Here is a 19,200-nt window from a genome sequence, read left to right as displayed (position 1 = left end):
CCGCCCTGTCCCCGGGACGTGGCCCTTTCCTATTTTAGCTCCTGAGCTCGTGGCAGGCAGCTGGGAGCGAGGCCACACCCTGCAATTTCTCTCTCCTGGGGCCCTGTGGCCTCGGGGTCGCCTCGGCCAGAGCCTTCCCGGAATAGCAGCTGGGGCGGACCCCTAATTACACCCTCCCTCAAATGAGAGGTTCTGTCCGTGGAGACACAAGGGCTTCTGGGAAGAAGGGACTCTGGTGAGACGAGGCGGATGAGTGGGCCCAGCCTGCCACCTCCCTGGGTGCCCGGCAGCTGGGGAGGCAGTACCCCACCCACAGAACCGCGGGCACACTGGGGATACTGAGGCCCAAGAGGAGGCCGCTGGCTACAGAAGGCAGGGTGGGCCTGATGGCCTACCCTCGTGCTGCTGAGGGGACAGCGTATCCAGCAGGGGCCCAGAACTTCCGGCTCACCACTGGGCTTTCTAAATAAAGCTTTATTGACAAGCAGCCACACCCGTGTGCCTGCTCAATGCTGCAGCTGCCCCGGGTGCTACCAAGGCAGAGCCGGGCTCTGCGACAGAGGCCACAGAAACCAAAACCTGGACTCCTGGGCCCTGAGTCAGAACAGAGCAGCCGAGAGCGGAGGGGACATGGCCTCAGAGCCTCTAGGATCATGATCACTCCTCCTGTTCCGCAGCCACCACTGCGTCCCAGCCACGCTGCCCTGCCCTGGACCACGGCCAAGGCCTCCTCCCGGACCTCGGGCCCCAGGACTCCCAGGAGAAGAGCTCCAGGAAGAAAAGCAAGTCCCAGCTAGAACGGAGGGCGACCAAGGGCAGCAGGGAGGCCTCCCTGGGGAGACGGCAGCAGTGCCAAAAGCCTGAACCAGGTGAGGCGTGAGTAAGGTGGAGCAACGCAAGCAGGGAAGCTACAAGGGCAAGGCCCTGAGGAATGTTCTAGAAACCAGGAAAGGTGCCTTGGCAGGGGTTGGACGGTTTCCCCCCCAGGGGCCGACGACGGGGAGGCTGCAGAGCACAGGGACCCCTGACCGCCTGGCTGTCTCCCTCTCACTTGCACTTTGCCTGGCTGCTGCCCCCGACTTGAGCCATCAGAAGTCCCCAGGCCAAGCCTACAACCTCGGGCCGGGCTGGGAGGCCATGTCCAGCACGGGAAGCAGTGCCTGGGAAGCCCAGGGATCAACTTCAAGTCCTGCTCCCTGGGCTGCGCCGGTGCGCAGGGGCCCCTACAGGTGGTGTGCACACGGCCAGGCGGGGTGGGGCTTACCGTGGTGCATGAAGCCGTTGTTGCACAGGCCCACGCCCAGCGCCACAGCCTCCTCCCGCGTCTGGCAATCTCCCTGCAAAGAAATGAGAGGGGCACGGGGTTAGGGGGCTGGTGGCCACGCACCGGGCGGGGGGTCCTTGAGTTTACGCCAGACTCCCCTCACTCGCATGTGATGAGGAAGAAACCCCAGAAGACAGTCACCTCGCCATGCCCGTGTGAACACCTCGAAGGTGAGACGGACACTTCACACAGCAGACACTGCTCACCACCCAACAGCCCTCCCCGACCCCTCCCCAGAGACAGAAACCTCAGCCTCTTCCCAGCATCGCTTGCAGCTAGAGGCTGATGAGACAGAAGCAGAAACCACTGGCAGGTAGGGCACACTAGCAAAACCCTTTGCCTTTTTTTTTTTTTTTTCCCTCTTGCCTCCTGGGACAAAGATGTGATGGCTGGAGTTCCTGCAGAGCTCCTTGCAAAGTAACCTCAAGGAAACCTGCTAGGGACGGCAGACAGACAGACAGATTTGTCTGCATACAGGAGATGTCAATTAAAAACAAAAAACTTCAGAGACTCAGAGGAGCCTAGTGGTATTTGGCCGAGCGGTTGAGACCCCGGCACCCTATCCCGTATCCTATCCTGTACTGTGGTGCCTGGCTCCAGCCCGACTGTAGCTTCCTGCTGGTGCACACCCAGGGAGGCAGCAGGTGTGGCTCAAGTCAACGGTCTCCACCACTGACGTGGGAGACCTGCACTGGGTTCCAGCCCTGAGCCTCAGCCTCAGCACAAGCTCAGCCGCGGCAGGCCTTTGGGGAGTGAAGCAGGGGATGGGAGTGTCCCCTCGTGCTCCGTCTCTGCTGGGAGCGAGGCTCCAGCAGCCATGAGCACCGACCTCAGGACCTCTCTCTCTCATATAATACAAGCCTCAGCCCCTGCGGCTGTGTCTAACACCAGGGCTCCGCGTTCACTGGCAGCTCCAGTGCCCTCCCAGGTGAACCCATAGCCCCAGCACTCGGGGCTGAACAGATTTAATGTGAGTTTGTGAGGCCACAGTTTAAATGTTTTGTCCCCTCTGCAATTCACAGGAAAACTTTACACCCAAGGCCATGGGGCGGGGGCTGGGGGGTGGTAGCAGATGTGGGGCCGCGTGGGCATGTCCTGGGGAAGGGGGGCACCCTCCCCAGCAGGCGGCAGCAAGCCCCGCCCTCCCAGATGCCCGGCAGGCCAACACCTGGACCCTGGCCTCCCGCCTCCGGAGCTGTTAGAAACCCATTTCTGTTCTTTGTGAGTGACTCCTCCTTAGAGCGGCGCAGTCATACTAAGACACGTGTGTCAGAATGCCCTTCACCCCTAAACAGGAAACTGTGACACTGCCCATGGCACAGGTGAGCCCTGCAAAGCCCAGCCCCGCGGCTCTATGGACCGGGCGGCTCTATGGACCGGCTGCAGGTGCAGGTTGGTGGGGGTGGGTGGGCGTGGCTGCTTAAGGGAAGCGAGCTCAGGAAGATGCCAGGAAGCCTGTGCGGAGGGCGGCGACCACACGCCTGGTCCCTGGGAAAGGCAGTGAAAGGCGGATTCTGCCCCAGCTGAAAGTAACAGGGAAAGCAGCAGAAGAGGTGGCAGCGGCCCCGCGCCGCAGCCCTCGGCGGCCTCACCTGCGCCAGCAGCCAGTCCACCAGCTTGCTCCCGGGAAGCACCGACTTGTAGGTCTTCAGGTGGTAGTCGCGGTCTCTGCGGAGGAGGGCGCCGTGAGCAGGGGCTGACGCCCTGCCGCACATGCTGGGCGGTGGACATGCCAGGCTCCCGAAGCTGAGGCCAGGGGGTCCCAGCCTCAGCCCAGACCCCACATCCGACTTGGCTCCCCTCCTCCCGTAGCCAAGGGCAGGAGGGAGGTTCTAGGATCTCCAGCCCAAGGGCCCTCAGCAGGATGGGGGAGGGGGGCGGGTCTGCTCTTCTGTCTGGAGACGGCTGGGGCTGTCATAACCTGGGGGCCGGGAGCAGGGGTGCCACTGGCATGGGGGGTGGCAAGGGCTGCAAGTGCCAAGGCTGGGCAGCCCCGCTTTAAGGGAGAAGTGACGGGAATCCCTCTTCCCTTCCCTTCCCTTTCTGATCTGTCGGTGGCGCTCAGGTGTCTAAAGACACAGCTACACCCAGGGGCGGGGCGGGCAGGCCAGGAGGACGGCAGCACAGGGGAGGCCCCCCGGTGCTGGCCCCGGGGCAAGGAAGTGACTCGGGACTCTGGGGCCCCCGCACTCCCCTGCTGGCCCAGGATGGAGGTCTGCAGATGAGACAGGTGCCCGGGACCAACCTTGCACAGGGCCAGCAGGAGCCCCTGAGAGGTCACAGGAATGCGGGATCAGGGGCAGAGAACCCGGGAGACCCCTCGGTCTCCTCACCCACAGCTCTAAGCCTCGTGATGAAGACACCAACCAATCACTGGCATTTACAGGTGCCTTCAGTAAATGCCACCCTCATCCGAGCCCACGAGGCAGGAGCCTTGCTTGCGTCCATCACGCAGAGGCACAAACAGAGGCCAAGGCCGGTCACTGCCTTCCAGCATTCACTCCACAAACATCACCAAGCGCTCTTCTGCGCCAGATACGTGCTCCCCAATTGCAGATTTGATTTAAATTTCCATCCATTGAAGCCGAATCAAGTCATACTCCCAGTCTCAAGTGTGGCAAAGCCACGTGGGACCGGGGCTGCCAGACAGGACGACAGGGGCTGTTGAGTGTGCTGGGCCCAAGGCAGCCAACACCTCCCTCCCTTCAGTGGGCTTCCAATTCAGTTGGGAGAAAACACATAGACAAACATACATGATTATAAAGGAAAAGTAGGGACAAATTTTAAGAAGAAAACCAAAGTTAGAGAAAATGAAAGAGTCCCAGGGCAGTGACTTTTTACAAAGGTGGCCAGAGAGGTCTCCTCTGATCAGAAGACAGCAGAAGGAGCTAAGGGAGCAAATATGAGGACCTGCAGGAAGAGAGCATGGCGGGGTGGGGGGGTCAGCAAAGGCCCTGGGATAGATCCAACTATTATCCCCATTCCTGAGACACGGGGGGATTAAATAACTGCCTAAGGTCACAAGCTGGCACCCGGCAGGCAGATTCAGAGACTGCGGAGCCCACAGCTTTCACCATCATAGCAGGGACTCCCAGAGAGGAACCATGACAGCCAGCCCCATTTGGTGGAAAAGGAGGTTAAGTTGTGGCCAGAGAGAAGACTTACTTGATCACCGGGGTGTAGAGGCTGTGAAGGCGGCAATACAGCCTCACGCCCTGCAAGGAACAAGGTGGGGGAGTGGAGGTCAGGGGGGGCCTCCAGGTCCAGGCTGCCAGGAAAGGGGCCCCCAGGCAGGTGGAGGTGGGGGCAAGGGGCAGGGGCACAGGAGCAGGGGCCACAGCGCCTCTCACCAGGGGCTGCCCACCTTGGATGTGACATCCTCCAGCTCGCTCCGTGCCTTGTAGGTGCCGTCGTCGTAGCGGAAGCGGTACATCACCTGTTCATTCTTGAACTGGTGCTTGTCGGAAACTGGAGAGAGCTAGGGCTCAGGGGTGAGGCCAGGCACACCCCCTCGGCCTCTCCTGACCCACAGCCCCCAGCCTCAGCCTCCCGCCTCAGCCTCCCCTGGGCCAGACTCCACGCAGGCACAGGGTGACTGAAGCCGCTGCCAAATGAGGAAACCAGGCCCTCTGCTTCTGCTGTATCCGGGGCCCCACTGACACCTGCGGCCTGAGGCAGGGGTACCTGCAGGGGTGATGGGCCCAGCAACGCCCGAGACCCAGCTCAGCCCGTCCTTGGATCTACATCAGCAAAGGACGTGGCGGGGAGCCAGCATGCTGCTGTCGGAGACCATGCGCTCACGTGCACAGAACCCACTCGCTGTACACAGCATCCCTGAAGCCACCCTTGGTGCTTCGGATCCATCAGCAAACCCTTAAGCCCTGCCCTCGAAAGTATCAGGACTCTGACCTGCATACCCCCACGTGGTCAGAGCTACTGCCCCCTTCCGCCCGGATCACCAGCCTCCTGGGGGCTCCCTGCTGCCGCCCTGGGCCCAGGGGAAGCCTGCTCACGAGCAAGCCAGGCAGGGCCTCCCACTGCAAACACAGTAACAGCTTTGTCTCCCCCGGGGCAAAGCATCCAGCCCTATAAACCCCCACGAGGTCCAGGACCGCTCACTCGGAGCCAACCGTGCTGGCCTCCCGGCTGCTCCTGAACAAACCTCTTCAGGCCCTTGCCTGAGAACTTCGCGGGGGCTGTTCCCTGCCTGGAACTGATGCCCACCTGGCTCGCTCTCTCCCTGCTCAGGTCCTAGTTCTGGCCACTTGGGGAGGCCTGGCCCCACCCATACTCAACGCTGACCCTTTGGCGCCCTGTTCTGCACTCTCCCCAGCACCTACACCGCCCATCTCCCACTTGGTAGCACAGCTACCAAGTCAGCTCCCAGGTCTGCTGCACCTGCCAGGCAGTGGGCACCCAGGAAACTGGGGCTGAGCTCCTGAATGTGAACACATGGCTCCAGCCCTTTTGGAAGGGGCCCCACTGCCCTGCCCTTGAGTTTTTGAGCTGACGCTGCCTACTGGTGCTCTAGGGGAATGCTGGGTTTTACAAACGGGAAGCAATTTGACAGTGTTCACACTCCGGGGACCAGGCTGTGCCAGGGAACAGGCAGCTGCACAATAGGGCAGGCACAGCCTGTGGGGAAGCGGCTGGAGCAGGCCCTGTCCCTGCCCGCCCCCTGCCCCACGCCCACCACTCACCGTGGTGGATGATGCCATTCTCCAGTAGGGCTTGGCCCAGGTTGACCCCTTCCTCCGTCTTGCTGATTTCGCCGATCTCCAGGAGCCAGGCAACAAACTCACTGCCAGGGACACAAGGGGCAGCTGAGAGGACTCCCCCAGTCCCAGGGCCAGTGCCTAACCAGCCTGGCCACAGGCACCCCAGGAATGACACCTGCAACCCCCAACAGCAGAGCAAAGCTTAGGGCCCACAGATTTTGGGCCAACGTCAGACAAGTGGGCATGCCTACTGAGGACAGATGGGGGTGGGGGGAGGATGGATGGATGGATGGATGGAAGGGGTGGGAAGGAGGATAGAGGGAGGGAGAGAGAGGAAGAGGGATGGAGGGAGGGAGGGAGGGAGGAAGCAGGCAGGTAGATGAGTGGGAGGATATACCAGTGGAGAGACAGAGTATTACTGTAAAGATGGGTAGCTTAGATGGATAACTAGGCAGGGGATGAGTAGGCTGGATGGGTGGTTAGGTGGGGTTAGAGGTAGGTGGATGATGAATATACAGAAGACGGGTAGATGGATGGATGGATGGATGGGTGGATGAGCAGCCAGCTAAGTGAGGGGGTGACTCAGGGATGGATGGGCAGGTGGGTGGATGACTGGACAGAGGAACCGGGAAGTACATGGGTGACTGGGTGGGTGGATGGTGGGTGGGCAGAGGGACAGATGGCCAGCCACGTGCATGGGAGGGTGCACAGGTGGGTGGATGGGTGGATGACTTGACAGGTAAGTGACTGGTGGGGGCAGGGGAGGGCACAGGTAGAAGCTGGGTGGACAGATGATTGGGGTGGCTGAGTAGGGGATGGACAGTGGCTGGGTAGGTGGGTGAATAGAAGGGATCAATAAACAAACAGGGACCCCAGAAAGATGAATGTGGGGAGGTGAGAGCCAACAGTGATCCAATCACATCACTCCCCACTGAAAGTCCTCGATGGGCATCCCCACAACTTGGGAAAATGCCCGAACTCAGCCAGCGAAGACGACAGGACCTTGTGTGATCTGTGCCACCTGGCTGCTGCCATATCTCACACCTCTCACTCGGGCTTTAGCCATACCCACCCTCTTTCCCGTCTTTGAAAGTACCAGGCTCCTGCCTGCCGCAGGGCCTTTGCACTTCCTGGCAGTGCTGTCCCTGGCTCTTCATGTGACTGTTCCTTTTCATCCTTCAGGCCTCAGAGAAGCCTTCCCTGACCACCTGGCCCAAGGCAGCCCCTCGCGCCGACAGCACCCACGTCTGGTCAGTGGCTTCTCTGCACTGTCTGCTGTGTTTACATGTTTATCAGCCATCCCCTCCTCCGAGCAGAAGGTAACCTCCCCTGAACAGGGGCTTTTGTTGTACTCAGGGCTCCAGCAGCCAGCAGCTGAGCGCCTAACACACAATAGGGCTCATTCACTGGACGGATGAAGGAACGAGCAAACCATCCACAAGGAGGAGTGCTCTGGAAGACGGGAAGCCTTCCCAACCCCAGTGTGACTGCCCAGGGGGCAGAGGCTCAGCCAGGTCCCCCAGGTCCTGGCTCTCGTGGGTGCATCTTGGGCTCGGCACAGAGCTCCATCCACATCCAAGTCAGCAGGAGAAGGCAGAGCCAGGAGCCGGGCCAGGGCTGCTGCCTCAGTGAACGCGGGCGGCAGCCAGCCACTCTCTGCGTCTCTCACCAGCTGTCCCACCTTCAATTACATGCCAGTGGGGGGAGTGCTATGTTTAGCTTTCTGCCTGGTGTGTGGATAGCAGAGTGCTGGGGCGGTCACAAGGCCCCCCTGAAAGCCAAGGGGGGTGGATAAAGGAACCTATTTGTGCGACAGTGGTCCAGATGGGACAAGGCTGCTCTGGGTCCTGTCCCCTCCCTACCCCAGGGCCCATCCTCAATGTCCCTAGACCCAGGGGCACAGAGAAAGCTGCCTGCAGCTGAAGGAAGCCAGCAAGGTTCTGCATAACCTAGGGACGCCTCAGTCAGCTGCCCACCAGCTGTTGGACAGAGGGCCACCTCTGGCAGGAGCCCACAGTCCTGTGGCCAGGCTGGGGGGACAGGAAATGTGTCATAGCAGCTGTCGGGCCAAGGACAGTGACTCTGACTCATGTGTCTGGTCTTGCCACCTTCCCGGGGACAGAGAAGGGTTCCTAGCTTGCTGGGCCATGGGGCAGGCACGTGTCCCTCTCTGCAAGGTCCATCTGGCAGGGGGTTCCCTTGGGGCTCTTCTGGATTCGGCAGGGACAATTCTATCATCAGAGAAGTCGTTGGCTGGGATGCAGGGTGCAAAACCAGACAGAACTCATCTCCAGGGCAGGCAGCGCCAAGCCCAGACCAGAGCACAGCAGCCAGGCGGAGCTGTGCAGCCCCAGCCTGTGCCCCCTGCCTCTCAGGACGGCAGCCACTAGGGCAAGGGACACGGCCACATGGGAAGACAGGAGCACAGTACAATTTTCAAGAAGGTGGAAATCCAATCTTTTCCTGTGAAATCTCCCACTGTTACAGGCTGACAGCTAATCCAACGTGGCATCCACAATGGTGCCACGAAAGCCACGGAAAGCACACCTTCCAGCTGCACCAGGGAGGCAGGCGCCATTCACCACCACAGGGTGCAGGGCCGGGGCTCAGCACGCACAGAGGCCCCCGGGGAGTAGTAAGGGATCTGCCTGTTGACAGGGGCTGGGGTGCCAGGGGCCACGGGCTCAGGCTGCCAGGAGGGCTTGCAGCAGCACCGGGTGAGCAGGTCACACAGGGAGATGAGACCCCCGGGTGGATGGGTAGTTTGAGGATCAGGTCGGGGCTGGCTGGGAGCTAGGCTGGGCCGGCTGTCATGCCTGCTTCCTGCCTGCCTGCCTGGCAAACGCCGATTTAGTCTACTTCCTGTCAAGGCCATGGCTGAGCTCTGGGGTCTTCTTAGGACCACACACTGCCCAGCCTGAGAATCCCCTTCCCCTTGCCTGCCTCCTCCAGGGGCCATGACATTCACCCCTGTAACCCTGCGGCTCCAAGGATGCTTCCTGGAGCTGTCCTCTGCAGGGTCTGATCGGGGGCTCCACACGAGCACCCAACATCCGTGCACACAGCGGCGGGAGGGAGGGAGGGACAAGACAACAAAGCCCCCTTCCACCTGGCGCTGCTGCTCTGGCGGATGTAACTGAGTGACAGCTGACCCCTGCCAAGGGAACCAGAGAGCATTCCCTGCCTGCCACTTCCAGACACGGCTCCTCCCCGCTGGTGGGTGAGCTCAGACAGCTGCCGGGCCCTATGCACTCATCTCGCTGACCCCTGAGCCAGGGCCTTGCTGACCTGGGGGGCCCCTCTCTGCTCCTCCTCCACTCACAGCTCCTTCCGGCCTCAGGGCTTTTGTACCTGCCATTCCCCGATCTGGGGAGGCTGTCCCGGACCCTGTTCTGGCTCCTGCGGGGAAGTGTCCAAGCCTGGAGGCCCCTTCCTGGGCCTACCCTGGGGGACCCAGGGCCCTGTTTGCTTTTCTCCTTCCATCAACCCATCTCCCTGCATTGTCCCTGTCCATCAGCTCTGTAGCCATCACCATACACCTGTCTGTTCCCTGAGGATGGGGCCTCCATTTGTCCTGTCCGCTGCTGGCTCGGAGCAGGGGCTTGGGAAACACAGAAGGAAGGAAGGATCTGTTTTCTCTCCTACTGGCCTGAGGCCACCAGAGGGCAAGTATCATGTTCCTCCATGGTGCCCGGCACAGCAGCACACAGGTGCTACTGCTGGCTGTTGGTTCGCTGGGGCACCCTATTACTGTTCCCCTCAGTAGGGCAGAATGGGCTCCTCCATAGACCCACTTCCATGAGACCCAATGCTCAGCCTCACACATTCTCATCCCTCTCGCAGGCTCCACACCACGCCTCTCAAAGGCAGATCTGGGGCAGCCTCCAGCGAGCCAGTGAGGTCCTGTTCATTATCTCTCGCTAACTGGGCAGTCACTGAAACTCAGCCCAGAGTCACCGAGCCAGAAAGTGCAGAAACCAAGCCTTGAGCCCTTGTGGCCCAAAGTCCACCTGGAGAAGTCGTAAAAGTAAATCAGACCCTTTTGTATTCACAGAGTCCTGGCCGACAGCAGAGTCAGACATGGAGAAACCAACGCAATGCACTGAGCAGAGACAGAGGTGAAGAAACGGAGCCCAGTGCAAGGAGAGACAGCGTGAGCTCTGGGGTCCCAGGTCCCAGGTTCAAATCCCAGCCCCTCCTCTGGGCAATGTGATCTTGTACAGAGCTCATCTCTCTCTGGGCTCAGTCCTCTCACCCCTAAAATGAGAACAATGGCAGTGCCTGGCCTCATGTATGTGTGTGTGTGTGTGTGTGTGTGTGTGTGGAGGGGGGGAGAATCCAAGGACCTGGCCTGAAGCCAGCGCACAGAGCACAGGATGGGCTCCGTGGAAATGTCCCTGTGGCAGCCAGCCCCCTACCCCGCAGAGACCAGGGGAGGAGACCCTGGAGCTGGGCAGTAGCAGGGAAGGGGCCCAGGAGAGCCAGGCCAGGCGCGGAATGCAGCCAGGTGGGGGTGGTGTACAGAAGGGTCTCCTACAGGGCCGCTGGCCCCCACACTCAGGAAACCAACTGGGAGCCTGGCCCTGTTTCAAATGCACGGCGAGCGCAATCTCCCCTGATCCTTCCTACGGGGACAGGAGACTCCCCGGAAGCCCTAATCGCAGGCAGGTTACAGCCCATCCGGCTGCACCGAGCAACTTGGCAGGAGGCTGCCAGGTTCTCGGATCCCGGGGGCCGGAAGCAGGCCACCCCACCGTCGAGAGCACAGCCTCCCTCCTGCCTGGGATTAGGATCAGTGAGGGAGCCCGGCCAGCTGGCCCTCCACACCTCCCCAGCCCACACGCCCTCTCCTCAGACCCTCCCAGGCAGCTCACACCTGGGGTGGCTGACCCTGAAGCCAACGAGGCAGCCAGCACCGCTGCCAGGAAACCTCCCCGGCCACCCCCACGGCTGCTCCCCAGCTCCACTCCGGGGCTCCACTGACCCAGCCAACACCAGGCATTTCATCCTCAGCGTGCCCCAAACCGGTCTGCTGCTCCCTCCTCTGGCACCTGCTACCCAACGCCTCTGCCTTTCTTCACCTGGCTTCTGGGAATGCCCCGTCCCCCGGCTCTGACCTGCTCTGACCCCATGCCCGTTCCCGCCTGGAAAATTCTGGAAGGCAAGGCCTTGCTGCCTCCATCTCCAGGCACGTTTCCTCACAGTGCCCACCAGTCTCGTGGCCCACCAGTCAACTTAGGCTAGCGCCTACACTCACGACCCCAGGCCCGAGTTTTCTCTGGGAGCTGAGAGTGCACAGTCAACGTGTCCATGGGTGTCAGACACTGCACACGTGGACTCGGCCCAGCCTCACTCTGCCCCTCCACCATCGTCTTTCCCCTCTCAAGGCAGCAATCCAGCCTCCTGGTGGCTCAGTCCTTAGCTACCCTCGTTTCCAACCCCAGCAGCAAGTGCTGTCACCTTCCGGATGTCCAGAACACCACCGCCTCCCCCATCTCTACGGTGACCGTCCCCGTCCAAGCAGAGCCCAGGTCCAAGTCCTAGTGCACCCGCTCCAGAGCACTGGGACAATGCAGCGCGCTGCACTTCAGGCCTCTTCAAATGCCCTGAGGGAAGCGGGCATCAGCATAGTGGTTTTTACAGCTGCACCTCACCCTGGAGTGCCTGGTCTGACTCCTGGTTCCAGTTCTGACTCCAACTTCCTGCTGACACAGAGCCTGGGAGGCTCAAGTCACTGGGATCCTGCCACCCACACGGGAGACCTGGCTTAGGCCCCAGCCGAGATACAGTAAACCAGCAGATGGGGGTGTTCTCTCTTTCTCCCCCAACCCCAATAAAAATTTTAAAGCAAAAGCTTTGGGGAAGTGCTTTGGGGTTAAGAGCTAACAAACTCCAGACACAGCCCCCGCCTGCCACATAGCCAGCTCCTCAGTGGGAGCCTGCACCCTGTGAGGCCGCGAGTGGGGTACGGGGAACTCTGTGTGCCTCCTCCCTGCTCCCCACTCCTTCCAGGGTGTCCGGTGCACAGCAGGGACTTGAAGCAGCCTGAAATGCTATAAGGACTGAATTTCCTCTGTCTTCTCCTTCCTCAGCCCCCGCCCCCAGGTGAGTGACCTTTGACACTAGGCGAGCCAAATTCAAAACACAGTCTGTCACAGCTGGGCTAGGGCCACCTTGAGCCTAGGTTCCAGAGGGGGTACCAGGCTTCCCGGTGAGGGAAAGCGAAGGCCCCAGTACCAAGGCACTTATCCACTCCCCTCCCCCACTGCACTCAGGGCCAGAGGCCCCATCACACACTCCTGCCACCCCAAACACCTTGATGTCGGGTCCCCAGGACTGTTGTTGAAGTTCTGGCCTGCAGTGCCCCCAAGGGCAGGCCCTTGCTCCCCCAGCTCTGCCCACCAGCTGTAACAAACCCCTTGCACTCAGCACCCCTGGATTGAAATGGCCACAGGAGCGTGTCTCTCCCAAGAACTACAGCAGCACTTTGCAAGCCATGGCGGCCAATGCTTAGAGGTCTGTGAAACCAAAGCCATCGGTGTTGCCAGCATTTTCAGAAATGATAGAGAAGCAACTGGTGTAGGACAGGATGGGACAGGATGCGACAGAATACACCAGAATAGAAACAGGTATCTTCAGAGTGCACCATGCACAGCAAGTGCCGGGAAACCTCGGCTCAACCATCTGTGACACGAACACGTGTGGCAGATCCCCCCGTGACACCTGTACTTTGCAGCAGGCTACGGTCAAACTCGCGTCACAGACCTGACACGGCAACCCCACCAGCCTCCCTGACCCTGAGGCCTGGGCCACAGCTCTCCCAGGAGGGCACTCGCGGGAGAGGCAGGGCCGGGGATGCGGAGAGTCAGCCCCTCTGGCCTGCAGCAGAGAGCCGGGGGCCCGGGGAGCACTCACTTGCCGAGGAAGCACTTGGGCACGGTGCTCAGCTTTCTCCGCCGGTCCTTGATCAGGCTCACCTTCCTGCTCATCATCAGGTGGTAGAGCTTCTCGCCCTTCTCCGCGATCATCACGTACGCGTCCCGCTCCATGCCCAGCTTGAGGCCTGCACAGGGCACAGTCAGTACTGGCAGGAGCACCTGCCTGGCTGTCAGCCACGGCCCAGGCACATGCCACGCACTCCTTAAACCACCTCACAGATGGGAAGGTGGAGACCCAGTGAGGCCGAGGCCTGGAGTACCGGGGACCATGCCATTTACCCAGGAACCACATCCTTAATTGCTTTCCTACGCTGCCTCCACAATGGGAGGCAAGGTTTCCAAATCCATAGGTCCTCAGGACACATGCTAGGGCCACCAGCCCAGCCCTGGGATAGAAGCCCGGGCTGTTCTTCCGGACAGCACACACAGGACTCTGACCCTAATCTCTGCCCATATTCTTCCACCGGGGCCGGTGAGGACAAAGCAGCACAGTAGGTGCTCTGCTGGCACCAGTACGTGCCATCACAGGAGAGCCCACGGCTGTCCTCACTCTAGCACCCGAGGCCTCGAGAAGTTAGAGGCAGAAGTCTGGTTCCAGATCTGGGCTTCTGACCACAGCAGGCCCTGCCCCTATGGACCCACTTGGACAACCCACAATTCTGACAACCAGGCTCACCCCAGCTGCTCCCCACACCCAACCACATATGCCCAGCACTACCACAGCCCTCCACTCTGACCACAGAGATACTGATCGGCCCCGCCCAGGCCAGGCCATGCCTCAGAACCCCACCCATCCTGGCCACATACCCAGGCCTGGTCAGTTTTAGGGGACACAACCCTGCCCAGCCAGGGGCCAAGTTCAGTGGCTGGCTTGAGTGAGTGTTGATAAAACATCTACTATCCGCAGCTATCACCTACTGATCCATCTGCTGGATGCTCTGGAAGTGCCGGGTCCCTGAGGATGCTGGAGAGTCGCACTCGGGTAGAAGGAGGGGCACCTGGGCACAAGTGTGTGGGACCTGCTGGGGACTGCGGCCTGGGGGGACCAGGGCTGCCACCCAGAGCCTGCCTCGCCACTCCTCTGGGAAGGGAGGACCCCAAGATGCAGACGTAGGTTTGGGGCAGAGGGTCAAGTGGAATCTCAGAATCATGATTCAGATGTGGCCGGTGTGAGGCATCCATGACACAGCCAAGATGGGGACTACAGAAGGCCCACAGGGTGCACACACAGGGAGCACAGGCCCAGGCTCCAACCCTGTAAACCGAGAAGCTGGGAAGCACTTAAGGCCCTGTGGCATTTCCAAGTGTGGTCAGATCCGAGGCCTCACGGAGCAGCATCAGAATCCTCCCCATAGCCTGCGGGCACTGTGGGACAGCCACCTATCCGGGGGCCTGGTTCCAGCCCCAGCTGCCCCACTTCCCATCCAGCTCCCTGCTAATCCACCTGGGAAGGCAGTGGAAGATGGCCCAAGTCCTTGGGTCCCTGCCACCCACATGAGGGACCCGGATAGAGTTCCTGCCTCCTGGCTTCAGCCTGGCTCAGCCCTAGCTATTACGGCCCTCTGGGGAGTGAACCAGCAGATGGAAGATCTTTCCTTCTGTAACTCTTTCAAAATAAATAAAATAAATCTCTTAAAAAAAAAAAAAAGAAAAGAAAAGAAATGTAAGGAAGGGAGGAAGCCCTGGCCCCACACCCCGGGCCTCCATTTTCCCAGCCTGTGGTCCCTGGACAACTACTCAGTGCCATGACGCAGTTCAGGGCCCACCTCCAGCCCACTCAGCCTCTGCCTCCTGTGCCCACGGACTCTGAGGCAGCATGAAGAACCTCCCTCTAGACTCGGCGAATGTGAAAGGCGGCCACAGGCTGGGGGCTCGGGGTGTGCGGGGAAAGGGGGCCTCTTGTGCTCTAGCCCTCAAAGGTGGAGACCTGGGCAAGCCCCTTCCCCGGGCCTCGTTCCCCGGTCTGTCTGGCGGGCAGTCTCTGCAGCACTGCCACGTCCAGGCAGTGCTGAACGTGCTTGCCGCTCTAATCGTTCTGGAAAGAGCCCTCTAGCCCTGCCCCAGGAGCAGCCCTCACAGCAGAGCGCGCAGCCGGGCAAGCCCCGAGAGCTGCCACTCACTCTCGCGCTGCTCTCGCTCGCGGATGATGGCGTCCAGCCACTTCTGCTTCTCCTCTGCTGTCTTGGCCATGCAGACGAACCACTTGTTCTTGGCAGTGTTGTGGATCTTCCAGCCGTTGGTGACAGTGTAGCCATTGCTGTGGTAATCAGCTGGCAGGGGAGGGAGGCGAAGGCTGTCAGACCCTCCACGAGCCCACGGCACACTGGCAAACCCACGTGAGAATACCCGTCCCACCCTGGGGGGACCAGGGCTGCCACCCAGAGCCTGCCTCGCTGCTCCTCTGGGAAGGGAGGATCCCGAGATGCAGACGCACACCGTGGCAGGACCATCAACAGGATCAGGTTTGGTAGCTGAACGCTCAGTCCTGAAATGCTCATGCCCCATCCTGCTAATCCCCTGTGGGTGAGAGAGACCTGCAAAGACCCTCGGGACCCCTCCACTGCAGGAGGCTTAACTCATAGGAGACACCTGCCCAGGGCCTGCACCCCATCCCCGCCGGGGCTCTGGAGTGACTTAAAACCTCAGTGCAGCTGGACCACGCCAAGTCAAGCCCAAGGCCCTTCTGCACTGCTGGCTGGAGTGGGAGCTGGAAATCTCTCTGCAAACACAATGGCATCATCTAGGGAAGCTGACAGTAGCCTGACTCCAAGAAGAGGCCATAAATTCCAGGAGCCCGCTGTGTGGGTGGGTTCTGTGACTCAAAATCAACCAAGAACCCCTGTCCCAAGGGCAGGCACTGGGTGCGGTAGTTAAGAACCCACTTGGGGCGCCTGCACCCCATGCAGAGAGCTGGGATCAATTCACTCCCAATTCCAGCTTCCTGCTAATGCACACCCTGGGATGACAACTCGAGTACTTGGGTCCCTACCACCCATGTGGGAGACCCAAATGGAGTTCCCGGCTCCTGGCTCCAGCTAGGCCCAGCCCTAGCCATTATGCCCATCTGGGGAGTCAGCCACCACCAGCAGATGCACCCAGGAAGGCTCATGGCATCACTGTTCAGAAAGCGCATCGGTGAGGCACCCAAAGAACGGATAAACCGTGGAATATGCAGGCGATGGAAACCACACAGCAAACAGCCAAGTGCTATGTGCAGCATCACAGATGAATGGCCCCGATGCATGATGCTTCGTGAAAGCAACAAAATGCAAGAGAACGTCGACAATCTCAGGACCATTTCAACACACAAACGTAAAAACCTGTGCCTGCAGCCACGCAGAGATTTAAAACCACCGGAACTGTACAACTGACCAACCATTTACACAGGTCAAGGATGGACAATCTCATGAAAATGTTTAGCGACGAATGCTTAGAGGTGAAGGTGTTTTAAAAGCAAGGAAGCGATCATCACAAGATTGGCCAGCAGTGGCCCTCTCAGGAGAGGAGGCGCTGGGATGGGGAGGGTGTGGGACGTGCTGTTTGGTGTCTTTGTCGGAACAGTGGAGACCCAGGCAGTCGCTCCATGTGAACACGCCCCCGCTGCTGTACGCTGGGTGGCTTGTGCTTCTCCGTAGAGGGAAAAACACCTCTATATGCAACAGGGAGAGCCCCAGGGTGCCACCGGCCTACCTGTTCCATCCTCCACGTTCTCCACCTCCATGACTTCCGTGTTGATGCGACCCCTGAAGATGTAGAGGGAGCCGTTGATGGACTTGGTCCTCTTGGTGGACTTCTTGCTCCCGGTGACCCTGAAAGACAGTGGGAAGTCAGCATGCTCTGTGCCTCACCTCGCCAGGCACAAGGCGGGGAGCCCAGGGACAGAGGAGTGCAACACTAGGGTCAGAAGCGTGGGCGGTCAGTCATTTCTCCTCTGCCAGCCACAACTTCCTCACCTGACAAATGAGTGAGCTGCCCTAACGGCCCCACAAACCCATTCCCACTAACAGGAGACTCTGATCTGAGACGAAGAAGCAATGGAAACCCACTCTGCTGGGCTAGAAAATGGGAAGTGGCCCACCAAGCTCCTGACAGACAGGTACTCCCCGGAGTGGGCCAGGACAGGAGGACAGCATGGAGTAGGCGGTCTAGTGTCCAGTCCATTGCCCATTCATCATCCACTCAGGCAAATGCTGTGGTTCACCCATGCAGCCCCTGCTAATGTGTGCATGCAGGCGGGCTCCCTACCCCATTCATGCCTTAACCCCTAACCCCCAATGCCAGGGTCTTAGGAGGCAGGGCCTTTTGAGACGATTGGTCACGGGGCCGTGCCCTCCTGAATGGGGTCAGTGCCCTGATTTAAAGCAACCCCCAAGAGCTGCCTCGCCCCTTCTGCCATGGGAAGACATGGAGGGCCACGGATGAAGCCGACGGCAGGTGCTGGAGGGCCAGTGCCCTGCCCTTGACTTCCCAGCCCCATGAACCACAAGGAGTACATTTAGTTTTATTTTTTTATAAAGATCTATTTACTTATTTGAAAGTCAGTTAGAGACATAGATAGAAATCTTCCATTCACTCATATGCTCCCCAGATAGCCGCAACGACCAGTCTGGGCCAGGAAGCCAGGATCCAGGAATGCCATCCAGGTGTCCCACATGGGTGGCAGGAGCCCAAACACTTAGGCCATCTTCTGCTGCTTTTTTCAGGCCATTAGCAGGGAGCTGGATCAGAAGCAGAGGAACCAGGACACAAACGGGGCCTCTATGGGATGTCAGCATTGCAGAAGGCAATGCAGCACCATAATCCCAACCCCTTGACCCATCCAATTTATGGAATTTTGTGACCGCAGCCGGAAGAGACTAACAGTCGTTCAACAAACACCCGAACAGCACGTCCTCTGGGGAAGACACCAAGTGAGAGACAGGGGAGTTACTTATCCACGCACTCAACCCACACGTGGAGAGCACCTGCTGTGTGCCAGGTGCCGTTCTCAGTCCTAGGGCTACAGTAGTGACCAATACTAAGTGTCCGAGGACACATCTGATACAGGGGGCGAGGGACAGCGACAGGCACAAGTGAGAGGTGCCAGCTGCTGTCTGGTGACAACAGGCAGCAAGTGAACTCTCAGAACAGTGTGCAGGCCTCTGGACTCCAGCAGGTGGGCTGTGCGCTCCCCAGGAACCAGCTGGGTTTGTCCCCACAGCTCCCTGCCTGCCGGGTACAGCTCCTGTAACCAGGCACATTTCATGTCGCACAAGCTGGGGACACGAGTTTCTCACTCTGAAGATGGAGTGGTAAGAAGATGGCCTGGCTTCCAGCACGTGGGTGAGATGGGGGGTGGGGGGTGCAGAGGATGAAACCACCTGAGGTTTGAAGAGAATCCCAGCGGCTGCTGGTGAGGACAGGGCCGTAGGCGGGGTCTGAAGGTGGGCAGAAGCCAGGAGAACCAGAGAGGAGATGACAGCTTGCATGTATGCAGACACACACACACACACACACATACACGTCTGTGCCTGTGTAGACCATGGGATTGTTCTGAGAATGGTGCTGTCCTGCTGACAGCGTGAGGTACACGCAGGCAAACCAGGGTGGCTACAATGTCAGCAGGCAAGAGCAGCTGACAGGACCACAGTCCAGTATGCAGCCCACTGCTCACCAAACGTTCTGCAGTGCGTACCTGTTTATGCAAACTTTGTATTAAAGTCTAAAAATCAGAAACAAGGAGACGCTAGGCCCAGTGACGTACAGGGCTCCACCAACCTCCACAGAGCGAATGCCTCTGTGTCAGCACCGCCAGCACCCCAAAGCCTGCCCCTGCCTCCAGCTAGTCCCCGCCCCCACAGGACGACCTCTGACCCTGCAGAGTCACTCTGTCTGCTTCTCCAACTCACAGAGACAGAATGCCCCCGTGTGTTCTTTGTGTCTGCTTCCGCACTCCCCTCCCGACCGAGAGCACATGGATTGTTGGCACAGCGACAGTGACAGACACTTGGCTGCTTTCCAGCTCGGTGCTACTCTGAGCGTTCCTCTGTGAGTCTTAGAAGAGCACGTGGCGGGGAGGGTGGCGGGTGTTGCAACGCTAGCATCCTGTATCCCTGCTGATGTGCCTGGGAAAGCAGCGCAAGATGGCCCAGGTGCTTGGGCCCCTGCACCCATGTGGGAGACCTGGATGGGCTCTTGGCTTCAGTCTGGCCCAGCCCCAGCCATTGCAGCCATCTGGGGA

The 19,200-nt window shown here is 59.8% G+C and overlaps 1 protein-coding gene across 1 annotated transcript in view; it reads right to left on the bottom strand.

Moving 5' to 3' along the window:
• Window positions 1–19,200, bottom strand: part of PREX1 (phosphatidylinositol-3,4,5-trisphosphate dependent Rac exchange factor 1) — a 161,815-nt gene that overhangs the window by 28,089 nt on the left and 114,526 nt on the right. Inside the window, exons 8-15 of the mRNA XM_070051408.2 lie at window positions 16,671–16,789; window positions 15,101–15,250; window positions 12,958–13,105; window positions 6,025–6,125; window positions 4,689–4,792; window positions 4,490–4,539; window positions 2,917–2,992; window positions 1,265–1,337 (exon numbers count right to left, since the gene is read on the bottom strand). Coding sequence (XP_069907509.2) covers window positions 1,265–1,337; window positions 2,917–2,992; window positions 4,490–4,539; window positions 4,689–4,792; window positions 6,025–6,125; window positions 12,958–13,105; window positions 15,101–15,250; window positions 16,671–16,789 — 821 coding nt within the window. The remainder of the gene's footprint in view (window positions 1–1,264; window positions 1,338–2,916; window positions 2,993–4,489; window positions 4,540–4,688; window positions 4,793–6,024; window positions 6,126–12,957; window positions 13,106–15,100; window positions 15,251–16,670; window positions 16,790–19,200) is intronic.

The sequence above is a fragment of the Oryctolagus cuniculus genome, chromosome 11 (assembly GCF_051225735.1).
Source record: "Oryctolagus cuniculus isolate XC-2025 breed Fujian yellow rabbit chromosome 11, ASM5122573v1, whole genome shotgun sequence".
Classification (NCBI taxonomy): Eukaryota; Metazoa; Chordata; class Mammalia; order Lagomorpha; family Leporidae; genus Oryctolagus; species Oryctolagus cuniculus.
This window is presented reverse-complemented; position numbering and strand designations above follow the sequence as displayed.